Source organism: Cryptomeria japonica, chromosome 7, assembly GCF_030272615.1.
Source record: "Cryptomeria japonica chromosome 7, Sugi_1.0, whole genome shotgun sequence".
NCBI lineage: Eukaryota > Viridiplantae > Streptophyta > Pinopsida > Cupressales > Cupressaceae > Cryptomeria > Cryptomeria japonica.
In genome coordinates, this window is record NC_081411.1 from 334,837,622 (window position 1) to 334,863,266 (window position 25,645).

The following is a 25,645-nucleotide window of genomic DNA, read 5'->3' on the forward strand; positions in this document are numbered from 1 at the left end:
ATGCCGGCACAATGCGCACTGAGTGGGGAAGATTTGCCACTCTTAGAGGTTATTTAGATGCGGCAAAGATGGATAGAGACACTATGGCACAGGAGGACCCACTTTTGCGGTGGACTTTTCATGGCCCGAAATCTTTGACCACCACTCTAGCCATCCGTCTGCTATCCCAGGTTTCCAGTTCTTCAGCTGCTGAGAGGAACTGGTCTACATATAGCTTCATCCACTCTCTTAAGAGAAACAGACTTACCTCTAAGAGAGCAAAGAAGCTTGTGGCTATACACAGTGCTTTGCGTCTCATAGACCGCAAGACACTCGTGTACAACGAGAGTCCAGCGGCACGATGGGATGTAGAGCCAGAGGAGCCTTCACAGATTGATGAGGATGATCCTACCACTTCAGATACAGGGCTAGTTGGTGTGAGCTTGAGGGACCTTGATCTTCAAGAGTCCAACAGTTCCAGTGAGGAGGAGTTCGCAGATGATTAGAGGCCTCCATTAGCTACATTTTGAGTTTTGTCATTTTGTCTTTGACTCTAGTCTCTTTTGTAATGCTATTGCTACACGTATTTGTATTTGGCTACTCAACTCATTGTAATGATGAATTATGTAATCATCTTTATTATTATAGACTTTGCAATGGCATCAGATATTCGTATTTTCGTTTTCCTTTTTCGATATTCATATGATAGAAATGAGAAATCTCCAATTTGACAATTTCATTTGTCAAATTTTATTTAGCATTTAGCAATTAGTATTACTAATCTAAGTAATCTTGGTATTTCCTATAGTTTCATTTGAAATCTAATTCTTATACTGTTATACTGTTATACATCTTTTCAAAACTAGTTTTTCAAGTACTATATGTATATATATGAGCACCACCACCCCGCCACCCCCCCCGCCGCCGTCCCCTCGCTGTCCCCAAATTTAGGCCCTTGGTCCCCCTGTCCCGGAAACGCGTCCCCCTCGTCCCCCCCGTCCCCCCGTCCCCAACGCCCGTGGAACACTGCTTATTTGTCCTTGCTTCCGTACAGCAGTAAATAATGACAGCAAAATTATTTATCAGTCCAAACTACCCGGAATGGTGAGTTTAGCAGCTCAAACTGAAGCTACCAGCTAGGCGTCTCCTTTAGGATTTATTTTAGAATTTTTGGACTGAGGGTGGTATTTCAGATAAATAATGACAACAAAATTATTTATCAGTCTGAGGGTGGTAACTGGTGCTCGGTGTAAGCTCGGTCCCACAGAGTCTGAAAAGCTCCTGCCAAAAGTGGCTCAAAAACCGAGTGTCCCTATCACTGACAATAGTCTGAGGCAAGCCATGTAATCTAAATACCTCTCTGAAGAACAACTCTGCTACCTGAATAGCAGAATAAGTGGTGGTAATCGGATAGAAGTGGGCATACTTCGTCAAACAATCCACAACCACAAATATGCAATCACGTCCCTGTGCTCTCAGCAACCCTATGATGAAATCCATAAATAGACATTCCCACTTCCTGTCAGGAATTGGAAGTGGCTGAAGTAAACCAGCAGGGTATGTATGCTCTTGTTTATTTTGCTGACAAACAGCGCACTCTCTTGTTGGTTTTTGTAACTAGGTAGAAAAATAAAAGTTGAATTCTGATTGTCGAAGGCAACATTAGAATTCAACTTAAGTAATAGGGCTGGACCCATTCTTCTATGTGGCGTGTGAATTAGTCATGTAATGGGTTGGGCCCAATAACCATATCTTGTATTATGACAGGACCATTTCCTAAACGTGTGGACCCATAAATGTTCCCACGCAACACATTATGTATTCCTAAATGAAACGTGTGGTTAAGCATTTATGTTTATAGGGTTGGGCCTAAATGAAACGTGTGGTTAAGCATTTCATAGGGCTGGGCCTCAAACAGGAAACGTGTCACAAGTTGCAAGTTATGTAGGCCCCAAATTGGGTGCCAAAGTGCAAAGTGAATATGTAAAATAAAGAAATTAGTTAAGGCCGACTTAGAAGACTTGAACATGAATCTTGTATATAAACAAGATTCATTCTACACAACAAATATCGTTATGAAGTGCAATCAGCCTTATGCAAGAACAATCAGCGAATCGGGCATCTTAGAGAGCGAATCCATTGGACAACTTGCTGGGCAAGCTGATGTGCTATACTTCAGTGATCTTAATTAAAACATGTAATTAAAATCTCAAAAATTTTATGATCACCAGTTTAATGAATGAAAGAGATCTAACTGAAGCTGATTTTCCATTACAACACTTACTCCTGGGTATATGCTGCATTTTGGAAGATCTCGGAGGAATTACGATGAGCATCTTCCAAGCGGTGGTCATACAACAGTGAGGACAGACCCACCAACTCCTCTTCAAGATTCTGCAAAGAAGACAAATTTCAAATGGTAAATCAACAAGTACCAAACTAAACAGCCTAAATTTTAAGTTTGTTGCTAAAACATTTTGACAAGTAGAAAATAATAAAAGAATATCAATAGAGTATAAGGCCATACACTAAGATAACTTTCTAGACGCTCAACCAGTTCATGTGGAAAAGGTTCTGGTAAGTTGGTTTTCTTTGTGTAGAATTTGTCAAGCCACAACTCCACTTTTGTCTTTTTGCGTTGCCCTTTCACTGGCTCGCCAATAGGTGTTTTCAAGTGCTCATTTGCAAAGGATTGAACAAGCTATAGATATCATGTGTTAGAAAATTCAAATAAAGTAATTGCATTGGCTAAGAATCATAAACTTGCAACCATCTTTCTCCATGCAAATGAATATAGAATTCCAAAGAAAATATCTTTCATGAAAATGTTCCTACATCTGCACCACTGATATAAAATGGGTAAAATCCCAACAATACCTTTGTTGTATCACGAATTTTATGTAATGTTGCATCAACGCGTGAATAGATTGTGTTGCGCTGCAGATGATAGGAATGTCAGAATGCTTTAAATTAGATGTAGAAACTTCAAATGATGTATTGTGGACCAAAACTCATAAAGCCCAAGAAAATTATCCATTCATGTTCAGCACCTAAAATGCGAATGTAAAACAATTGAACCATAGAATGTACAGTATAACTCCTAACTTTCATTACAGATAAAATGCATAAAGCAGTATTGGTCCATAGCTGATTGAAGCAAGGCTATTCAAGCTTTTTATTCAAATACAAATACAAGTATTCAATATAGAAATATTACATATGTATTTAAAGCTTGAGGAAACACTCCATTCCTGTTCAAGGTTGAAAATGTAAAGTTAAAACATTTGAATCATACAATGTACGGTAAAAATTTTAAACACAAAATGAGTAATTTTGTTCAAATACAATTGCATGTACAAAGCCATTTTCACAAATTAATTCTTCTATGTAGTCATTAGGGGCATAGACTGAGCACACTCGAAATTTCAATTCACTTGTTTCCAAAATTACTCAAACAGCTCTATTGCAATGAGAGTAACCTGGATCTTTTATATACTTAGAGCATTTATTGCTGAGACGAATGTCAAATCCCCCCTTCCCTTCTCATGCTGACTGCAATATCGGGCAACATCTTTCCAAATGAATCTCAAATTGGTTTCAAGCATGATTCCCACAGCTTTGATTACTTGGAAAAAGCCAAGGTCAAGAGATTTAAACTGGTTTACAAACTTTCTAATGAAGTTTTTCTGTCAAGTGATTTCAAACCCCTGACATTCCAGCTAATGCAGCTTAGATTCCTCATTAATTTGTGTAGAGTTGGAACCCTCAGGATTTTTTAGAGTCTATCAAAGCATTTTGGAATATTTCCCTCTTTCCCTTCTTTTTGATTTGGGCTCATACTTATCTCTACTTACTTGTGCTCTTTCAAAGGGTGGTAATTGTGAAAGGATGTGACCTTTGCAAAGAGCAGACATGATGAAGACATGTGACTCCTCCCTCACACTGGAAGATATAAAGGGGAGAAGGTTTCATTTGAGGACGACATCCATAGGAGATCCATTTGGAAAATGATTTATTATTCTCAAAAGGTAGCAATTGAGGGTAGTGACTAAATTCTTATGAAAGGTGGTGACACTTTCACCAATCAAGTATAAAGGATAAATCATTCCAAGCATTCAAGGATCACTTATTAAAGATCACTCATGAATCCAGAAAAGTAATCATCAATTACCAAATAAAGCAAACAATCAATCAGCAAATCATTCTATCAAATCAGCATTCATATATCAAACCAACAGTCATTACATCATCACTCATCAATCATCTAATCAACAATCGCTTAATCATCACTCACCAATACCTCAAATTATACAATCAAAGTAATTCATTCAATAAATCAATCATTCAAACAAATATCAATCATTCAACAACAATCCATCAATCAAGTGAAATTGAATCACCAAGTTTATAATATTAAGGAAAGTTATTGGCATGCAAGTATATTGTATTTATTTATTTATCTCAATATAAATCTGTTAACAAGATGCAGCAGTACTGGTCTTCCCTAATCAAGCATGCTACCCTAAGTTCGATTGACTAGAGGTCCTGCCATACTTGTGGGCCAAGAGGCTGAATGAATTGGAGAGGCATTCCATGCCCCCATGCTTGGTTAAGGAAGATAGTCTCCTAGCATCCTAACAAGAAATATAAGATTACTAATTATTTATCTGATTTCCAACAGGAATCATATTTGGAATCAATGTGAAACGTTTGATAGGGAGATGCAACAGTTTTGGTTCCCTCATCAAGTACGCCAACCCCAAGATGGATGTGCCAATACTTGGGGCCAAGGGGCCTGTAGTGTTCTGAATTGTACTCCCTTAAAATTTTGTCCTCATTTGGGCCTTCACCTTGGTGTTCATCCCCTATGGCCTGATTGGAGCCCTAATTGCTCTCACACCATGCACCAAACTCAATATTTCCAGCACCTATGCTTTCTCCCCCTAAATTTTGAGTCCCTGATTAGTCAGAACCAGAGCGTTGGCGCCCTGGTCCTCAAGGACCAGTGTGCCCTCACTCTGGTCCTCCCAATCAGGGCCCATTTTGGGGCCTCTCAACGGTAACTTGAAATGGGCAAGAACCTAGATCCCATGTCGGCCCATGTCGGAAAATTAATATTTCTTCAGGCTCATTCTCTTTTTGTGCTATTATGACTTTCATTTTTTCTATCATGGTGTCCATGCCATCATAGACTTCCCCCAAACATGTATCTATATCAGAAAACCTGATCGAACTCATGATAGGCTCAGTGAAATTCAAGACATATTCCACACAACCCCACCAATTGTCATACAAGACTAATGACCTAACTTTTTGGGCCCTCTTTGAATTTGATTGCTTCCAAACACCCCATCGCTTACCAATAACCATGGCACTCAATGCCTCTTTCACCTTCAAAAGTCATCTCATCTCTATTGTATGTGATGCAAATCATGTCTTAGCTACCTAGGATCATGTAAAAAATGTCATTAACACATTAATACACATATTAAACATAGCATAAATAAAATTAAATTTACCTTCAACAATTCCAACTTCAAGAAACTCCTGAAAATGGCTTGTGACATGGTGGTTTGTCAAAAACATTTGGATCACCTCAACCTCTTGGTATATTTCTTTCACCCACTCTATTTGAGTGCCAATTGCTTGTATCAGCGATGTGTTGGTTGAAAATTTTGTACACCTGGGGAAATATACGAAATTGTGGCTTCAACCAGAGTGTGTGAGTAAAAATCTCCTAATTAAGGGAAGGCTCCCCCTATCTATATCTAATCTAAAACTAAACAAGATGAAACAACAGTCTTTCTTCTTTCTTCAAGAAAGCCAATATCCTTTTCTCTTCACAAAAAAGTGATAGCAAATTAACTTAAAACAGTAAATACAAAAATGAGACTTTTTGTAGGATTTTTGGAACATAAAGGGAGGCAAAGTTTCCATGAAGGCACAAAGACCTCCATCACTTCCTCGGGACAGGAAAACAAAAAGAAAGCTCAAAGTCTTCAACTATCTATTCTCCTATCAACTATTTTAGATGATTTTTTGCTAACTAAGCACAATATGTAGCAGCTCAAAGTCTAACTACATGATGCACTTCACCTTAAATGCACAAGTCTTAAAAATAGAAGCAGCACAAAGTCTACAAGCTATCTTCTCACTTTAGCTTTCCACACTAGTTTCAAATATGACAAGCAACTCAAAGTCTGCAAGACCAAAACTAAAAACCAAACATATAAGTCTAAATACAATTAGCAGCTCAAAGTCTACAACATTGAATTTAAATCTCATTTTCATAATAGAACAAAACTCACAATCAACTCCAGAAAATGTCGTCACATAACAACTTGAATTGGCACAAAGTCTCAACACAACTTGCATCTTTTATTGAAAGCAATCTGATATACATCTAAGCTCAAAGTCTTAGAGTGCACATACAAACTGGCAGAATATTGTTGCATTGCCAAAAGATAAAAATTACAATAGACCCCCTCAAGTATTTATAGGAGAGGAGTCATGAGAAAAAGGTGGGAGGATCCCAACCAACTTGAGAAATTCTCTCAAACACCAAGACTTATTCAACAACTAACTATGACTTATTCCAACAACAGTCCTAATTGAACTCAACTTGTAGTTGCTTTACATGTAAATACAAAAGTGCAAGTAATAAGTTAACTTGCAATTACAAAGTTATTTTTTTTATATGTAACTTGTCAAAACAAAATTACAAATGCATAACTAAAACTATTCTATGTGTCTAAAGACACAACTCTAACTGCATCATCCTTTGTCTGTGATGATCTTCATGTCACTTCAGGATGCTAGAACTTGAAGTATTATGGATTGGTAAAGACATCTTGAACCGGAACGAGAACTTGCACCCTTATCTTCTTGCTTGGGGTAGTACTAGCTTTTCAAGAGGGAAAGGGCTGCCTTCCTCTTTTTATGTCATGACCATCTTTGTCTTGAAAGCATTCTATGCTCTCAACCATGAATTGTTGTATCTCTTATTTGTATCATCATCCAATCTTGAAATCTACTTGCAAAATAAGGCCCATGCCTTAATCCATTGATTTGGTAGGTCGTGTGTGCAAACCGGACTGACAAGGGAAGGGATAAATTGATGCAAAAATGGGCTCACAAGTGAATTTTGGGTTCTAGAAGCTGTATTACATGTGTGGGAAAAAAACAAGAGCATTAACTTGCAATTGTGGGAAAGAAACATGCAACTTCATATGTGTAATGTGTAACTACAAGTTTGCACTTGTATTTGGACCTTTAAATCTCATTTTCAAGTGTTTTTTGAGTGCATTTTGGACCAATTTCGGGTTCTGGATGGCTGACTGCAAGTGAAGACTTTAAATGGGAAAAATGAATGAAGGTGTGAAATGAGTGGATGAAATGGTGGGAATGGTATGTACGGATGATGGAAATGAATATGAGTGAAAATGAGAAGATTTTGGGAAGATCATCTTCAAGAAAATGGGAAGAACTTTCAACATGTAATCCGGTTCTAAGAACACGATTTTGAAAGAATGGGTATTTTTCATCTTTGAAACTTGGAATTTCAACAAAAGATAGTTAAAATATTACAATCATCAGGGAAGATCAATTATTTTCATCCTACTTGTAATAGAGATTTAAAATCCCAAATACAAGTAAAGAGGGAAAATGCGGAACAAACAATGCAATTCACAAATTGCTTTGCAAACTTGGAACAAAGGGGAAAATCTCTCACAAAACCAATTTTAGGCAAGAACAAAACAAAACATATAACTATCATGAAGAGAAAGAATCTGTTATAGACAAAAGAAGAAGATTCAAACCTTAGCCACATTTTTGAAAAAACGTCATATGTATCAAAATGCCCATTAAAAGCATGAAGAATCGGTCAAGTAAAGCACCCAACTTCCACGCCTAGGCAAGACAAGCCAAAATGATTTAGGAAAGACAAGATTCGTGGCACTTGAATGAGGCTAATCGTGGCATTTTTCAAAAACGTTTTTGCTGTTAAAACACCATAAAACCAACGATAATATCTTCCAAATGGCATGAAGAGAGTTGGAAAATGCCTAAAAAATAGCAAGGAATCCAAACACCTTCCTCCTAAGATTTCTCCACAAAAATCAGTGGAAATCTTCAACAAAATCCTCCAATATTGCTAGTTGGGTTTTTGAGGAAGAATGACAAGTTTAAAATTGCAAAGAACACATGAAATCAGGTTTCTAAAACCCATTTGCAAGTTTAAAAATGTCACCTTTTTATGCATAAGGCAAATCGGGTTTTTTAAACCTTTTTACATGTTTAAAATGTTCACTTTTCCCCTCATAAGGCAAAATTGGGTTTTTGAGAGCAAACAACAAGTTTAAAATTCTTGTAATAGGGAAATAAAAGTCCCATTACAAGTTTTAAACAACTCAACAAAAGACTAGTAAAGGGAAAATAAAATCCCTATTACAACTTAAAGTGACTTTATAAAACTTGTAATGGAGGAGAAAAACCCCTACCATAACTTAAAATCACTTAAGTGGAACTTTTTAAAAGAATTACAAGTTTTATTTTAACTTTATAATTTAAAGTTCACTTGTAATATGCCCAAAAAGTTCCTACAATGACTTAAAAGTCAAAAAGCAACAAGGGGGAAATAAAAAGCAAGTTAAAAGTTCTATTTTTCATAAAGTGCACTTGTAATTAACTAAAAATTTCCCTACAAAGACTAAAACAAAGGAAAACATTAAAACTTGCAACTTACGGAAAATTTCCCACTTGCAGTCCCAAAATTGAAGGAATGACATAGCAAACGGACCCAGAATGAGATGAAATTTGAAACGTGGTTTAAGGATGGACTGAGAATTAGTGCAGTCCAGGGATTGGGCGAAATTTTGCCTCGAGAAGCATGCCATAGAGTAAAATTTTCATTTTTTGACAAATTTTTTATGTAATGGTCCTTCATTTTTTAAAACAAAAATGAGGACAACACTGTGTCCAAAAAATGTGGTCATATCTTTGCTCAACCAAAGCATCTGCAGCCCTACAAACCTTTGCATTGTCTATAATGATTTGCACAGCAATTTCATGACCCACCATCTCTATGGACATTGCATATTTTACTTGTTCGTCACAATCAACTACCTTCAAAAACATTGTCCTTTTGGAAGACACTGCAATAACATTTATTAATGGATGGTTTTCGCAATCATTATATCCATCAAAAACAATAGAAACTCTCGATTCAACCCAGGGATCTCTAATTAGTTTGAGTGATGTCTCTACCAAATTCTTCTCTCTTCCCAATAAGGTGGTGAGCACCTTTTCATACCTAGAACTTGTGAAACCAAGAGGTGCACTATTGATTGCCACCACTATGTCCCACCAACATGGTAATCTCACCAAGTTGAAAGGAAGACCATTACCATAGATGCAACATGCAATTTTTTGCTCTACAATATCTACTGCTTCCTTTTTAAATGCCTTGTCCAATGGGTCTCTTTTACAGGAAAGATTGGGATTTTCTACTTCAGCTTGCATAAGAGGGTATCTCCAAGAAAGGATGTTGGGAGGCCATTTTTAGTTGATGATCTATGAAGTCATTGTTTTTTTCTTTGCAGACGGATGAACTTTTAGTTTTGCTCTCTTTGCCATACTATAAGCTTTAAGTTCTCTAATAAATCCCAATACTTGTGCGGGAGACAACCCCTTCTTATTTGGCCCTTCACACATTTTAATCCCTTTCCCAGGAGGGCCACAAATGTGAAGTTTTACTTGATAATGGGCGCACCTTGTTGGTTGAAAATTTTGTACACTTGGGGAAGTATACAAAATTGTGGTTTCAACCATAGTGTGTGAGTAAAAATCTCCTAATTAAGGGAAGGCTCCCCCTATCTAGCTACAACTTTAAAAATTATATAGGATGGGACTACAGTCTTTCTTCTTCTTTCAAGAAAGTCAATATCATTTTCTCTTCACAGAAAAGTGATAGCAATTTAACATAAAACAGCAGTAACAACTTTTGAAATGAAATGAGAGAAAGGAAATGAAGTTTCCTGAAAGCTCAAAGACTTCTGTCACTTCCTTCGGGACGGGACAGCAATATCAAGCTCAAAGACTTGATTATGTGAAGTCCTATCTACCCTTTTTCTATACTAATTCTATCAAGAACAAATTATAACAGCTCAAAGACTGGAATATCTTATTCTTTTATGCTTAAAACAATGGGAAGTAGTATAAGCTCAAAGACTCACAGCTATTTCTCATAAAATCTACTTCTAAATTTTGTTACAAACAAGTGTAAGAACAAAGTCTTACAGCTTTTTCCCAATACAACTTCTACTTTAACTAAATTAATCTTCAATACTTGCAGCTCAAAGACTGCAAATCAAATTCGATTAAGTTCTCAAATAAACACTTGCAAGAAAGGAAATATGGGACATAAACTCAAGAATGTAGAACAAAGACTCAAAGTTTGAACAATTTTCTTCTATTCCTTTCAATTCTTCAATTTACACATAAAAGCTCAAAGACTTCTTTGCTGCAAATTTGGCAGAGTTTTTGCTTGCTTTCAAAAAGATAAAGATTACAATAGACCCCTCAAGTATTTATAGAAGAGGAGTCTTGAGAAAACGGTGGGAGGATCCTAACTAACCTGAGAGATTCTCTAAACCACCAAGACTTATTCAATAACTAACTATGACTTATTCCAACTACAGTCCTAACTGAACACAACTTGTAGTTGCTTTACATGTAATTACAAAAGTGCAAGTAAAGACTTGACTTGCAATTTACAAAAAGTTTTTACATATAACTTGTCAAAAGAAAAACTAAAACTAAAAGATTACAAATTGGAAAAATACAACTAAGTGTTGAAAAACACTTAAGCTGTAGTGTGTGAAGTCATGAATCCTTCAAACTTCTAGATGATCATTTGCAACTCATCAAGATCCAGTTCATGGGTGTTCTTGGCCATGATCATGGTTTTCACGACAACATCGCTGCAACGAAGGATTGTGGCATTATTTCTCCCAAAGGAAGACTGATTTTCCCGCAAGTAACCTTGATAAGTCACTAAGGCTTGAATGGATGCTACTGAAAATGGTTCACTTTTCCACTCTTGACGGATCTTCAACTATAGATCAGAAAGAACCTTTTCTTCTATCAACAATTCTCCATCATGACCCATGATGGTGCATGAAGCTTTCTGACAATGAGAGACCATATCCTGAAAAACTTCCATTTGCAGCCTCATAGCATCATCAATGTCTTCAATAAGTGACTTAAGAACAAGGGATTTGTTTTCCAAGAGCTCCTGATATTCCAAGTACACAACTCTTGAAGGAACTACTTGACGTTCTAGAAGAACACTTAACTTTTGCTGAGGAATTTTAAGCCAAATAGTCAAGTTGCCTTCTACCTTTCCCAAGTTCCGTTTGAAAGTATCAAAAACTTGGTTCAATTGTTCTTCAATGGTTTTCAACTTGACCATCATTTGGAAAACCTCCTTCAAGACTTGTGCAGATAGATTATGAAGCTGATCAACCCAAGATTCTAGTGCTTGTACCTTTTGGGCAGCTTTCTCAACTCCCTGGATTGATTCTCGTGCCAGTTGGTTTTGTGATTTTACGAACAGCTGCAACGAGTTGACGGTTGTCCTCCTCTAGCTTATCTTTCTTAGCTAGAAGTTCATCGTATCGCTGCATCAGTGAGGCTACAGAATACTGAGCATCATGTTCAACCATTTCATGCGTTTGCTTGCCCAATTCTACCCTTGTGACTTTGTAATCAGCAGCTGACATCTCTTCAAGTGGCTTATCTGCTAGAAGCTGAATAATTTCAACCACTTTCATCGTGTTGCTATCAACAATTACTCTTGAGATAATCTCGGCCTTTTTAGCAACCTTGGGTCTGGACTATTTAAATTGCTGATAATCAAAGGCATCAGGTGAGATTTCTTGCCTCTTCCTCTTTGGAGTAAAAGAACTAAGCCATGGAGGTAAAGCCATCAACTCTCCTTCAGTAGCAGCTGCGAGCAAAGGAGAAGCAGTTTCTGTTTGAACAATCGTGGTCACCCTGGGAGGAGTATCTGTTTGGATGGTGACCATGGTTTGCTCAGTAACTAATGGGCATGAAGATTGTCTCATAAATTCTTCAAAACCAGAAGTGGAGGTATCAATCTCTGACAATTGGATACATGCAGGGGTATCCTCAGGAATTTCCAGCACATCCTCTTGTTGATGATCAGGAAGTGGCTCATATGCTGAAATAGGAACAGCATTCTGAGGAGACACTTCCTCCATTATGTCAGGAGGAGAAAGGGGTGTCTCAATGGAAACTGAGGAAGGAATCTCATGAGATGAGTTCGAAGCTGGAGACTTAGGAGCATCATCAGATTGTTGTCCTTCTTATGGATTATCAAGATCGATCACCTGAACATGAAACCATGGCTTTTCCTTTCCACGAACTGTCGCCTCCTCAGGAGGAAGCACTATTGCCCGACTAACTCGCAATTTGATCCTGGTGCCAGAAGATGATGCACCTTCCTTATTGTCAATCTGAATCTCAGAATTACATCCAAGAGGCCCCGTAGAATCATCTTCTTTTCCGACCTTGATTTTGATGAGTCTAACACCATTACCTTTGAGCCAAGTATTGGTGTTAGCCAAGATAGGCTGAAATCTTTCAAGGATGGACGTACATTCTTTATGCGACCATTGGATTAAAGGAAGTGGAGCTTCCTCAACCCTTCGTGAAATATATTCAAGATCTAGTACATGCCCATCATCAATCATCCCTTGTGGGATATCCACCAAGTTCAAATCAATAACCTGCTCAACAATAAGCCTGCAGTAATCCATTTTCAGAATTTCCACTTCTGTACGGAGATCTACCCAGATATCCTCAATACGATACACGTGCACGAAGGAATTTTTTGATCTTTTCCTTCATACCCTGGTAATCAAAATCAGCTCTAGACTTAAACCTTTTGAGTTTAATTTCCTGCATCTCAATCTCCATAACCTTGGCTTTGACGGATGTGACAAGAGAATATCAGCCAATTTTCAAAGGGTTTGTTGTAGAAATCCCCATTCCGACCTTATGTCTGACAGACTGATGGGCGTGCACAGCCATCATCTGTCTTCCCAACTCCCTAAGTATGATCTTATCAGTCGAGTATCTAGGGAGCATGTATGGCTTCCCACTATAGCATCTGACTCTCATATAGGTAAAGGTTGGGAATTGACGAAACAAGCAACCATACTCATTCACTCTTTCCCATGCCTCATCTGATACCCTTATGTTCTTCAGAGTTCTATCAAACTGGCACATGAAGTAACCAAAGAATGCATCTTGAACTCTTCTGAAATGCAGTCTGCTGGGTCTCAAAGGCAGCTGATCATAATATTCCCATACCGGTATAAGCGAGCGATCACCCTTGGTAGAAAGACCAGGGAAATGTCTAAGTGATGCTGCCAAATACACCAGGTATGAGTTCATGTAAAAGGTCATGGTGGAGGGGACTGCTACAAGTTGCTCGCACAAGGCATCACTGATGACTTCTCTCCATGATATATGATGGGACTGCCTTATGAACATGATAAACTGGTACATCTAGGGCTCAAAAACATTAGAATGTTCAAGACCCATCATCCTATTGAGGACAGTTATGATGTCTCCAATTTCCCACTTGAAGTCACAATGGTACAACTTAGCCCATCTTGAGAAGGCGGCTCGTGGCTCATGAATCCACCTGTTAATATGACGTTTGCAGTCCTTTTCTCTTTTGACATAGTACTCAGCTGCACTATCTTTGGAAAACTCCATATAAACAGGTGCTAGTGGTATTCTGAAGACTTTTTCAATTGTGTCTGCATCAAGGCGGATTATTGCTTCACCATCATCATTTTTAATGGTTCGTCTCCTTGTCAAAGTGATGGGCGCAAGCGAGAACAAATTTAGGTTCTAGGGCAGCCACTGGAAAAGAAGATGCGTGATGGATATGGCTGTCCAACAGCCCCTGAATATTGCTATCTTGCGGATCCTCTACCCTCTTGACAAATTCTGACATGTCCACATGCCCTATCTCTATATCTTTTATGTGATCCAAAGGAGAAGAGACTTGAGAAGGTGAAACCTCATTTTGGTACTTATCATATTTATACTTCATCTTCTTAGGAATTGGAGATGACGGCAAATCTGACATTGAAGGACAACCTGGTATACTGCGATGAAGACTTAGAAGTGTTAAAGCAACATCATAATCAGCTACAACCATCATTTTTCCTCCTTCAAATGGGAAGAACTCCAACCCTTGCACTTCACGATTTTGTGAGAAAAAGAGGGGAAATAAATGGGAAATGCTAGGAATCTTGACTTTGACCAATTTCGGATCTCGGGGAAAATTTTACAAGTATACAAGTTTCGGAAGAGTGCACATGCAATCGGATTTTTAAAACCCGAATGCAAGTATACTTGTAAAACGGAAAATGGAGAAATGAGAGAAAAATGAGAATTAGACTTGCGGGAAATGACGTGAATGGACAGTACAGATATAGGTGATATGGATGGATAAAAATGGAAAGATTTTTAGGAATGTTATTTCCAAGAAAATGGGAAGAACTTTGGACATGCAATCCGGTTCTAAAAACCCGATTTTGAAAGGATAGGTATTTTTCATCTTTGCAACTTGGAATTTCAACAAAAGATGGTTAAACTTTTTTAACCATAAGGGAAGAACAATGATTTTCATCCAACTTGTAATTGGGATTTAAAATCCGAAATACAAGTAAAGAGGGAAAATGGGGAAGAACAATGCAATTCAAAAATTGCTTTTCAAAGGGTAAAATCTCTCTCACAAAAACCGATTTTTGGGACAAAAACAACATTTATACAAATCTACAACTAGAAAGGAAAAAACAAGAAAACAAGAAAACAAGAAAATGAAACAAGAAAAGAAAAGAAATCATACCTTGTTTCAATCTGAAAATGCCTCTTCAAAAGATGATCAATCTTTGAAAGAAGGAAGAATAGCTCTTAAATAGAGATCAACCGCAATCCGAAACCCTAGCCACGTTTTTACTAAAATGCTATAAGCTGAAAAACTTGGCACCAAATGCAAGTAAAATGGCCCAAGAAGGGGTCAAATCTCCTTCCAACTTCAACGCCTAGGTATGAAAGGCAAAAACGCCTTAGGAGATTGCAACTTCGTGGAGTTTAGATCCCCCAAAATGTGGATTGAAAGAACCATGTGGTAGGCGTTTTAGCAGAAAATCAGCAAACAAAAACCCCCAAATGGCGTGAAAGATGTTAGCAATTGCATGAAAATAGGGAAGAATCCCAAACGCCTTGCATCTCCCAACAAATTCTCCACAAAAAATGCTTCAAATTTCCAACAAAAACGTTTCCTTGGCTGGTCGGGTTTTTTAGAAGAAAGAACATGTTCGATTTTGCATGTAAAAGGGAAAATCAGGTTTTGGAGTTCATATTACATGTTTAAAATCTCACTTTTCTCTTCACAAAGCAAAATCGGGTTTTAGAAATGCAATTACAAGTTTAAAACTCCTCAATTTGCACTTTATGGAGAAAATCGGGTTTTCTAGGCAAGATAGCAAGTTTTAAATGTCACTTTATTTCATTTCTAGGCAAAATCGGGTTTTGGAGAGAGATGTGCAAGTTACAAATTACTTGTAAAGGGAAAATAAAATCCCTACAACAAGTTTTAATAACTTGCACATATGTAATAGGGGTTTAAAATCCCTATTACATGCAAGAGGCATTAAAATAGAGGTTTTAGAAAAGAATTACAAGTTATTTATAAACATGCAATTTAAAATTAACTTGTAACTCATCCAAAAAATCCCTATTATAACTTAAAAAGCCAAAAAGAATCAAGGGGGAAATAAAAGGTAAGTTGCAAGTTCTTTTTTCAATAAAGTGCACATGTAATTAGCCAAAAATTTCCCTACAAAGACCAAAACAAAAGAAATCATTAAAACTTGCAATTCAAGGAAAATTTCCCCCCTGCATTCAGGGAGAAAAAACCCAAAATTGAAGGAAAGAGATAGCAAACAAACCCAGAATGCAACAAAATTTGAAACGTGGTTTGAGGATAGACTGAGGATTACACCAGTCCAAAGATTAAGCGAAATTCTACCTCGGGAAGCATGCCATAGAGAAAAAAATTTCATTTTTTGACAAAAATTTCAAGTAATGGTCCTTCATTTTAGAAAACAAAAATGAGGACAACACACCTATAATTGGTTTACAATAATTACAACCCAAACCCAACTTGGCTCTCCTCTGCTGACTGTTTCTTTTGAATGTAGTAGATTTGAATTTGTTTTGGTTTTTGAATGTTTATAGATTTTTTTTGTGTTTTTTTGGTAATAATGAGCAATGAAACAATACTGGAATAAACTCCTATGCTTAAAATAATACTGAAACAATAATATTACTGCTGGAATTAATTTACGAGACTATCAAGGGAATGTTTGTTCTGTTTTATGGCCAATATGCTTGGAAAACAAATTCATTACAATGTAAGATAAAAACCTGATTTTTGCTGTCCCAGTAGTTGAAAAAAATCTGCCAACTGCAAATTTTAATTTTTTTGAAAAAATTACTGTTCACGCGGTACTGTAGCAATCCGTACGACGGTACTATTCACGCGGCACTGTAGCAGTCCGTACGGCGGTACTGTAGCGTTTACTGTAGCGCGGGTACTGTAGCAGCAATTGTATTTTGAAATGATTGCTTCAATTCTGATTTTTAATGGCTGCCAAATGAAACTGTAGGTCTGCAATTAATATATATTCGAAAATCTGCATACCCTAGATGTCTTCCTTTCTTTTTAAAGCCCAAATAGAACTCCAGAATGAAGCTCTCCTGAAATGCCAAATTTAGTGGATATTTCACCACCTCAAATGGTTGCAACACTGAAGAATTGTCGCTCTCCAATGGCTGACTGAATCAGAAACCCTTGGCTTCTTCTCCCAAGTTCATAACAAAACAAATATCAATTCTCTGGATGGATGATATAAAATGAGCTCTTAAGTCCCTTCTTATTCTTTCTTATGAGAGCTCGAACACTTTCTTGGCCAATGTGGGATTAAAGACATATTCACACATTATAATATTAAAGTGACTTTATTATTATAAAGTTACTTTATAACTTTATAATAACATTAAAATATTTAAATAAATCACTTAAGTCACTTTTAATTAAATTAATTAAATATAAAGTCACCTTTTTTAATTTTATTTTATTTAATGACTTAATAAGAAATTAATTTAATCAATTTCTCCTTATTTCTCCACTTAGCCTTCGGAGAATGTAAAGGCTAAGAACTCCAATGAGATGCTAAAAAGGTGGGGACATTACAGTCCGCCCTTCCTGAAATTGCTTGTCCTCAAGCAACTTCAACTCCGGATGCTGCAAAATCTCCTCATTCTCCCAAGTAGCATCCTCTACTGGCAAATCCTTCCACTTCACCAAATATTCCCGGATGTTACGTCTCCTCAAGTTCCTTTCTCTGAAATCAATGATAGCCTCCGGTATCAAAACAAGTTTTCCCTCATCATCCAGGGGTGGTAGTACTGTAGAAGGCACAATATGATGTCCTAGCGCCTTCTTGAGGCGTGACACATGAAAAACGTTGTGCACCTTGCTCTCTGCCGGTAAATCTAACTCATAAGCCACCTCTCCCACTTTCCTGATAATCCTAAATGGACCATAGTATCGTGGCTTAAGTTTCTCGGCACCACTCTTCTTGAGAGTGGATTGACGGTAAGGCTGCAACATAAGATACACCATATCTCCAACCTCAAAAGTCCGCTCAGTCCTCTTCTGATCTGCATACTGCTTCTGCTAATTCTGTGCCTTAGTTATATTATCCTTGAGAGTCTTAACAATGTCTTGACTCTCCTGTAACAAATCACCTGCACTGGGCACTCTACTGTCACTCAAAAGCAGATCCATAAAATTGGGTGCCTCATACCCATACAGGGCCATAAAGGGTGACATCTGAATAGACATGTGATAAGTGGTATTGTAGCAATACTCACAGAGATAAATCCACTTTACCCATGCCTTATGTTGCCCTGCTATATAATTTCTGAGATATCCCTCCACCCATTTGTTCACTATCTCCGTCTGACCATCTGTCTGAGGGTGGTAGCTAGTACTCGGAGTGAGCTCTGTCGCACACAACCTGAATAGCTCCTGCCAAAAGTGACTCATAAACCTGCTGTCCCTGTCACTCACAATGCTCCGAGGTAAGCCATGTAATCTGAATATCTCCTTGAAGAACAACTCTGCCACCTGTGTAGCAGTGTATGTAGCAGTGATCGAAAAGAAGTGTGTAAACTTCGTAAGGCGATCCACAACCACATATATGCAGTCCCTGCCTTGGGCCCTAGGCAGTCCTGTGATGAAGTCCATAAACAAACACTCCCACTTCCTATCAGGAATCGGAAGTGGCTGAAGTAAACCGGCTGGATAGGAGTGTTCTTGCTTATTCTGCTGGCAGGTGGGACACTCCCTAACATACTGAAGTACCTCTGCTTTGAGCCCTTTCCATGTGAAGCGCTCTCTAATCTGCCGGTATGTCTTGTAAAAACCAGGATGTCCTGCCATAGGTGAATCATGAAAAGATTTCAGAACCATCCTCCTCACTACTGATCCTGGAACCAAAAATATTCGCCCTTTGTAAATGATGAGCTCATTCACAAGGGTGTATCTGCTGTCCTGAATAGTCCCATCTATGAATCTAGCTGCCCAAGTATCCTTTGCATACTCTGCAAGGATCAAGTGTCTCCAATCCTCTAATATGTCTGTCAATAAGCTCAAATGGGGCCGACGTGATAAGGCATCAGCAACTACATTCTGTGTCCCCTTAAAATATGTAATGTCAAAGTCATAGGACTGTAACTTGCTCACCCACTTCTGCTGCCTATCATTGAGATCTCGCTGCCCCAAAAAGTATTTTAGGCTATTATGGTCGGTTTTGATACAAAATTTGCTACCTACCAAATATTGCCTGAATTTAGCCAAAGCATGCATAATGGCTAACATCTCCTTATCATAAATGCTGAAGCTCCGCTCTGGCCCTCTCAATTTCCTGCTCTCATAAGCAATAGGGTGCTTCTCCTGCATAAGCACCGCTCCAATGCCCTCCCCGGAAGCATCACAGTGTAGCTCAAAAGGTTTGCTGAAATCTGGTAATGCTAACACTGGACAAGAAGTCATCAACTCCTTAAATTTCTCAAAACACTCCTGTGCCTCAAGAGTCCACAAGAAAGCTCCCTTTCTCATCAAATCTGTCAAGGGTGCTGCATGCCTAGAATATCCATCCACAAACCTCCTGTAGAAACCACATAATCCCAGAAAGCCCCTCAACTGTGTAAGGTTCACCGGTGAAGGCCACTCCACAATGGCACGAATCTTTTCAGGATCCATGCGTACGCCCTCTGCACTGATGATGTGACCCAAGTACAACAACTCTGTCATGCCCAAATCACACTTCGACTCCTTTGCATACAAGGACTCTCTGCTCAATATATCCAACACCTTGTCAAGGTGAACCAAGTGCTCCTCCCAAGATCTACTGTATACCAAGATATCATCGAAGAAGACAAGTACAAATTTCCTCAACTGAGGATGGAAAACCCGATTCATTGTTGCCTGAAAAGTAGCAGGTGCATTAGTTAGCCCAAATGGCATAACTACAAACTCAAAATGGCCACAATGACATCTAAAGGCTGTCTTCTCAATGTCCTGCTCTCTAACTCTGATCTGGTGATAACCTGATCTCAAATCTATCTTCGAGAAGAAGCAAGCTCCATGAAGCTCATCTATCAACTCATCAATCCTAGGAATGGTGTACCTGTTTTTAATTGTCTTCCTATTAAGCACCCTGTAATCAATGCACATCCTCAATGTCCCATCCTTCTTCTTCACTAAGACCACTGAAGAAGCGAAAGGAGACTTACTTGGTCTAATGTGGCCCATAGCAAGTAACTCCTTTACGGTTTTCTCAATTTCATCCTTCAACCTCTTCGGATGCCTGTAAGGTGTAATCATGATGGGTTTAGCCCCCTCCTCTAACTCAATGATGTGCTCAATACCCCTGTCTGGTGGTCTACCTGGTGGAATGTCACTGAAAACCTTAGAGTGTTTAACTCTAAGCTCCTGAATATCAGGAGGATATTCAATCTTTTGCTGTCCCTCCTGTGATGGCATCAACATGCACTCTGCTGCCCACTCTACCTGATCATGTCGAATCAATCTAGCCATCCTCCGAAAAGAAACCATCCTGAGATCACTGTCCCTGATTGCCTTAAGAATATGTGTCTTCCCATTCACTTTAAACCTCATCTCCATCTCCTTGAGGTTAAGAGTGAACTCCCCAATATCATGCAACCAACTCATCCCAAGGACTATATCTGTATCTCCCATAGGCACGACATAGAAATCTGCCTTAAAGTCATAATTATTAACTTTCAATGGGAGTCCAGTGATCTTACGATCACATTTGAGGACATAGCCATCAGCTACCCTCACTCTAATTCCCCCAAACTCCTCTGTTTGTATGCCATGCTTCTCCACCATCCTAGCATCAATGAAATTATGAGTGGCACCTGTATCAACCAAAGTTATGACTCGCTGTCCAGCAAGCACTCCTCTCATCCGGAATGACCCTTCCTGCCTAATACTAGTGAGACGAGCTTCCCTAAGTTGCCCATCTCCTTCCCCATCCTTGGACTCCATTTTAGACAAGTTTTCAGCCTTGTCTTCCTCTTTTTCACCATCTATTTCCTCTATATCAGACTGCTGATCTGAATTATCTGATTCTGATTCCTCATAGTATGCCCACATAACTCTGTTAGCTTTGCCCTTTGGTCTAAGAGGACAATCATGGTTTGCATCATAGGGTCCCTTACAGTAGAAACATAATTTTTTCTTCCTCAAATCATTTAATGTTTCCCTGTCAAAAGGTGCTGGAGTTTTATCTTTAGAATCATTTTTAAAATCAGTCCTCTCTGGTTTTTTATAAAATGGTTTGTTATCCTTACTAGAAGATGCTCCTTTGGACTGAAATTTGTTTGTTGGGACTGCATGTTCCATACTTCTTGCCTTTTTCATAGCTTCCTGTAAAGAAATAGGATCAAATGCCTTTATCCGACCTCTCAGTGGTTCGGATAGGCCCTCAATGAAAAGAACTATCAATCTACGCTCTGAAATGTTTGGCACCATGATTGCCAACCGCTGAAATTCACCAATGAAATACTCCAAGTTGCCTGTTTGTTTTAGCTGTGCTAAGTCCCGGAAGTAAACCTCTGGATCTTTCTTGTCAAATCTTTCAACCAACTTATCCACGAAGTCCTGGTACTCTGTCACCTGATTATGTTGAAGTGTTACCAAACCATGGTACCACCAATCATGTGCTATTCCCTCCAAATGCAAAGTGGCGTATTTGATAGCTTCAATCTCTGTCATTGGCCTCAGTGCCAAAAATGTGTCAAGCTTATGAATCCAAGCTTGAGCTGTCATCTTACCACTCCCATCAAATGTAGGCATAGTAAGCTTGCCTGAACTCTATTCAGCTCACTATTTTGACCTCTAGGCCTCCTATCCTGTCTGAGTGACCTGTAATGCTCTCTCCTCTGATTTACAAACCTCTCGAATGTCATCCTCTCTCGTACCTGTGGAGTTAATAAATCCCATTCGTCATTCGCAGCCATGAGGATATCTGCGAACATCTCCTCTCCTGGTTCTCCTATAGGTGCTACCTCAGGCTCATCTCTAATGAAGGTAGGACGTGTAGGCCTGTCTGCTGTCCTGGAATGAGTCCTATGAGTTCTAGGTGACCCCACTGCACTCCTGTTATCCCCTTGCTCCTGATTCTGTCTGTCTTGTGGGTTCATGCGCTCAATCATGGTGGTGAGTGCCTGCAAGGCCTGAGCCATTTGCTGCTGTCCTGTAGCCATTACTCTGAAAAATTCCCTTGTTTCTTGCTCCTCATTCCTATCGCCTCTGGGTGGGCTACCCCCTTGCCTGTCACCCATGGTGCCCGGCTGCCTGTCAAATTCTTGTTCCCTGTCAAACAAAGCTCGCCTGCGAGTGTAATATCTGTGAGAGCCAACCTCAGGCGGCTGCATGTGATTGCTAAACCCTCAGGATGGCAGGATTTAGCTCTGATACCAATGTAAGAACCCAACTTGGCTCTCCTCTGCTGACTGTTTCTTTTGAATGTAGTAGATTTGAATTTGTTTTGGTTTTTGAATGTTTATAGATTTTTTTTGTGTTTTTTTGGTAATAATGAGCAATGAAACAATACTGGAATAAACTCCTATGCTTAAAATAATACTGAAACAATAATATTACTGCTGGAATTAATTTACGAGACTATCAAGGGAATGTTTGTTCTGTTTTATGGCCAATATGCCTGGAAAACAAATTCATTACAATGTAAGATAAAAACCTGATTTTTGCTGTCCCAGTAGTTGAAAAAAATCTGCCAACTGCAAATTTTAATTTTTTTGAAAAAATTACTGTTCACGCGGTACTGTAGCAATCCGTACGATGGCACTATTCACGCGGTACTGTAGCAGTCCGTACGGCGGTACTGTAGCGTTTACTGTAGCGCGGGTACTGTAGCAGCAATTGTATTTTGAAATGATTGCTTCAATTCTGATTTTTAATGGCTGCCAAATGAAACTGTAGGTCTGCAATTAATATATATTCGAAAATCTGCATACCCTAGATGTCTTCCCTTCTTTTTAAAGCCCAAATAGAACTCCAGAATGAAGCTCTCCTGAAATGCCAAATTTAGTGGATATTTCACCACCTCAAATGGTTGCAACACTGAAGAATTGTCGCTCTCCAATGGCTGACTGAATCAGAAACCCTTGGCTTCTTCTCCCAAGTTCATAACAAAACAAATATCAATTCTCTGGATGGATGATATAAAATGAGCTCTTAAGTCCCTTCTTATTCTTTCTTATGAGAGCTCGAACACTTTCTTGGCCAATGTGGGATTAAAGACATATTCACACATTATAATATTAAAGTGACTTTATTATTATAAAGTTACTTTATAACTTTATAATAACATTAAAATATTTAAATAAATCACTTAAGTCACTTTTAATTAAATTAAATTAATTAAATATAAAGTCACCTTTTTTAATTTTATTTTATTTAATGACTTAATAAGAAATTAATTTAATCAATTTCTCCTTATTTCTCCACTTAGCCTTCGGAGAATGTAAAGGCTAAGAACTCCAATGAGATGCTAAAAAGGTGGGGACATTACAAAAACAAAAGAAATCATTAAAACTTGCAATTCAAGGAAAATTTCCCACCTGCATTCAGGGAGAAAAAACCCAAAATTGAAGGAAAGACATAGCAAACAAACCCAGAATGCGACAAAATTTGAAACGTGGTTTGAGGATAGACTGAGGATTACACCAGTCCAAAGATTAAGCGAAATTCTACCTCGGGAAGCATGCCATAGAGAAAAAAATTTCATTTTTTGACAAAAATTTCAAGTAATGGTCCTTCATTTTAGAAAACAAAAATGAGGACAACACACCTATAATTGGTTTACAATAATTACAATTTCAAATATATCCCCCACCTCTTGGAAGTTGTTCAAGCCATAGATGAAAAAATCGCCAAAATCGCGATTTGTCCCGAGTCAAAACCCTACGCGATTTAATCGTTGTTAAAATTGCAACCGATTTTTTTTTTAAATCGCGAGACTTGACCAGGAAAAATCACGATTAAATTGAGTGCAAAACTGGAAAAAACCGCATTTTAAAAAATGCATAAAACGTTATGTTTTTTGCGAAACCTAAAAGTTTATTTTTGTGGGCAAAAAGTTCTTTTTTTTTAGCACGCGGCACGACTGAGGAGATGCAACGGCCGGCCGACAGGAGGCGATTGACTAGAGGGAGACAGCCGACAGGTTTATTAATATTTTCTGCATTCTAAAATACCAGTTTTACATTTTGTGCAATAAAGTGTAAACCTGTTTCACTTATGCATTTAAAATTGTTTTTTCAATCATATAAACTATAACTATATAGTATATTCCAGACTAATGATACCTATATAAACTATAACTATATAGTATGTTCCAGATTATATATAGTTATAGTATATAAAATATATATAGTTATAGTATAACTATTTGCATTTCAGATTAATGATACCAATTTGGTCTAAAATTAATTAATCTTCTAATACCAGTATAACTATTTGCATATTAATTAATTCTGATATTCTGATTCTAAATAATATAGTATAGACTAAAATTCTAAATTAATATGTTATTGTGTTCTAAAAATTTAGTGTATATGTGTGTTTTTTAGAATACTTTAAGAAATTATATATTTTCAAATGCTCGATAATTTTGCCGATTTTTTCCCAATTTTTTGCCGACTCCCGATTTTTAAAAAAATTTCGGCCAAAAGATTTATTGCCGATTAAGATTTTTTCATCTTTGGTTCAAGCATTGTAGTATGATTCCATATAGGAGATCCTTTATCAATTTTAATTTCTTGGTTTGGAGCCCCACCCATTGAACTTGAACCAATTGCCATTCTTTGCTACTAAAAGAAAATTACACACTTTTAAATTAGAAAAAAATAAAAATTAATGCAAGCTTACACTGTGTACAAGCTAATGAAAGTATTAAAAAACATTATAACAAATAGTAGAACATGTTTCTCTTTTTCTAAAAAAAAAATTTAAAAAACCTTGAAATATTCATCAAAAACTTGAAAAAATTTATCAAAATCTTGAAAAAAATCGTTAAAAGACTAGAGAATAAGGTTAAAAGATTGAATCTCCTTTATGCAAGCTCTCGTCCTTCCTAAGGCACTCCATAATCTATCTCCTTCAAAAATAACCAACTTCCCTTCAAAATGCCAAACTAAAAAAAAGAGAGTGAAACCACAAATTGAGAAAAAGATAGAGGGAAATGATGCTTTAGGAGTTGAATTAGGGTTTAAAAGGCAAAAAAATGTTTTTTAATAAAAAGTCACTTTTTGAATGACTAGTTAGGTGGGTCTATGGGCTCACTCAGGTTCGACAGGGTACACACCAAGTGCAATGTCAATACGCCCCCGCAGCTCCACAATGCACCTAGCTTGCCTAGGGCATCCCTAGGTGCACTCGGGCAAACCCAATTCAGGTGCACGAACTTGAACTAAAACGTATAATTTATCTATTGAATATTCCTTGTAATTGAACTATATTGTCGGTCTTGCTATTTTGGGGCAAAAATTAGGTATACCCCAAAAGGGGACATCTCTCTCTCTTTAGATTATATATATACACACAAAATATACATGGGAAAAAACCCTTTTGAGTAAAAAAACCCTTAAGACATGGGGAAAACCCTTTTGGGAAATACATGGGTAAAACCTTTTTGAGTAAAAACACCCATAAGACATCATTTTATTAACGCAATTACAAAATATAGTCTATTAAAAAATAGACTGAACCTAGGGACACTTCTCCTTGCTTCCACATGGCCAATAATACCTTTTGTGCATAGAGATATAACACACTATAAAACTCCAAAAGTCACATTCTCTCAAATGAGAGTCAACCACCTTAAATATAGGAGGAAGGGTGGCAAATTACCTAAAGGAATACCAATCACACCTATGC

The 25,645-nt window shown here is 37.8% G+C and overlaps 1 protein-coding gene across 1 annotated transcript in view; it reads right to left on the bottom strand.

Annotated features, from left to right (window-relative positions):
• The window catches only part of LOC131043062 (uncharacterized), a 197,457-nt gene that overhangs the window by 10,093 nt on the left and 161,719 nt on the right, over positions 1 to 25,645 (bottom strand). The window contains exons 13-15 of the mRNA XM_057976403.2: positions 2,857 to 2,916; positions 2,507 to 2,680; positions 2,264 to 2,373 (exon numbers count right to left, since the gene is read on the bottom strand). Coding sequence (XP_057832386.2) covers positions 2,264 to 2,373; positions 2,507 to 2,680; positions 2,857 to 2,916 — 344 coding nt within the window. The remainder of the gene's footprint in view (positions 1 to 2,263; positions 2,374 to 2,506; positions 2,681 to 2,856; positions 2,917 to 25,645) is intronic.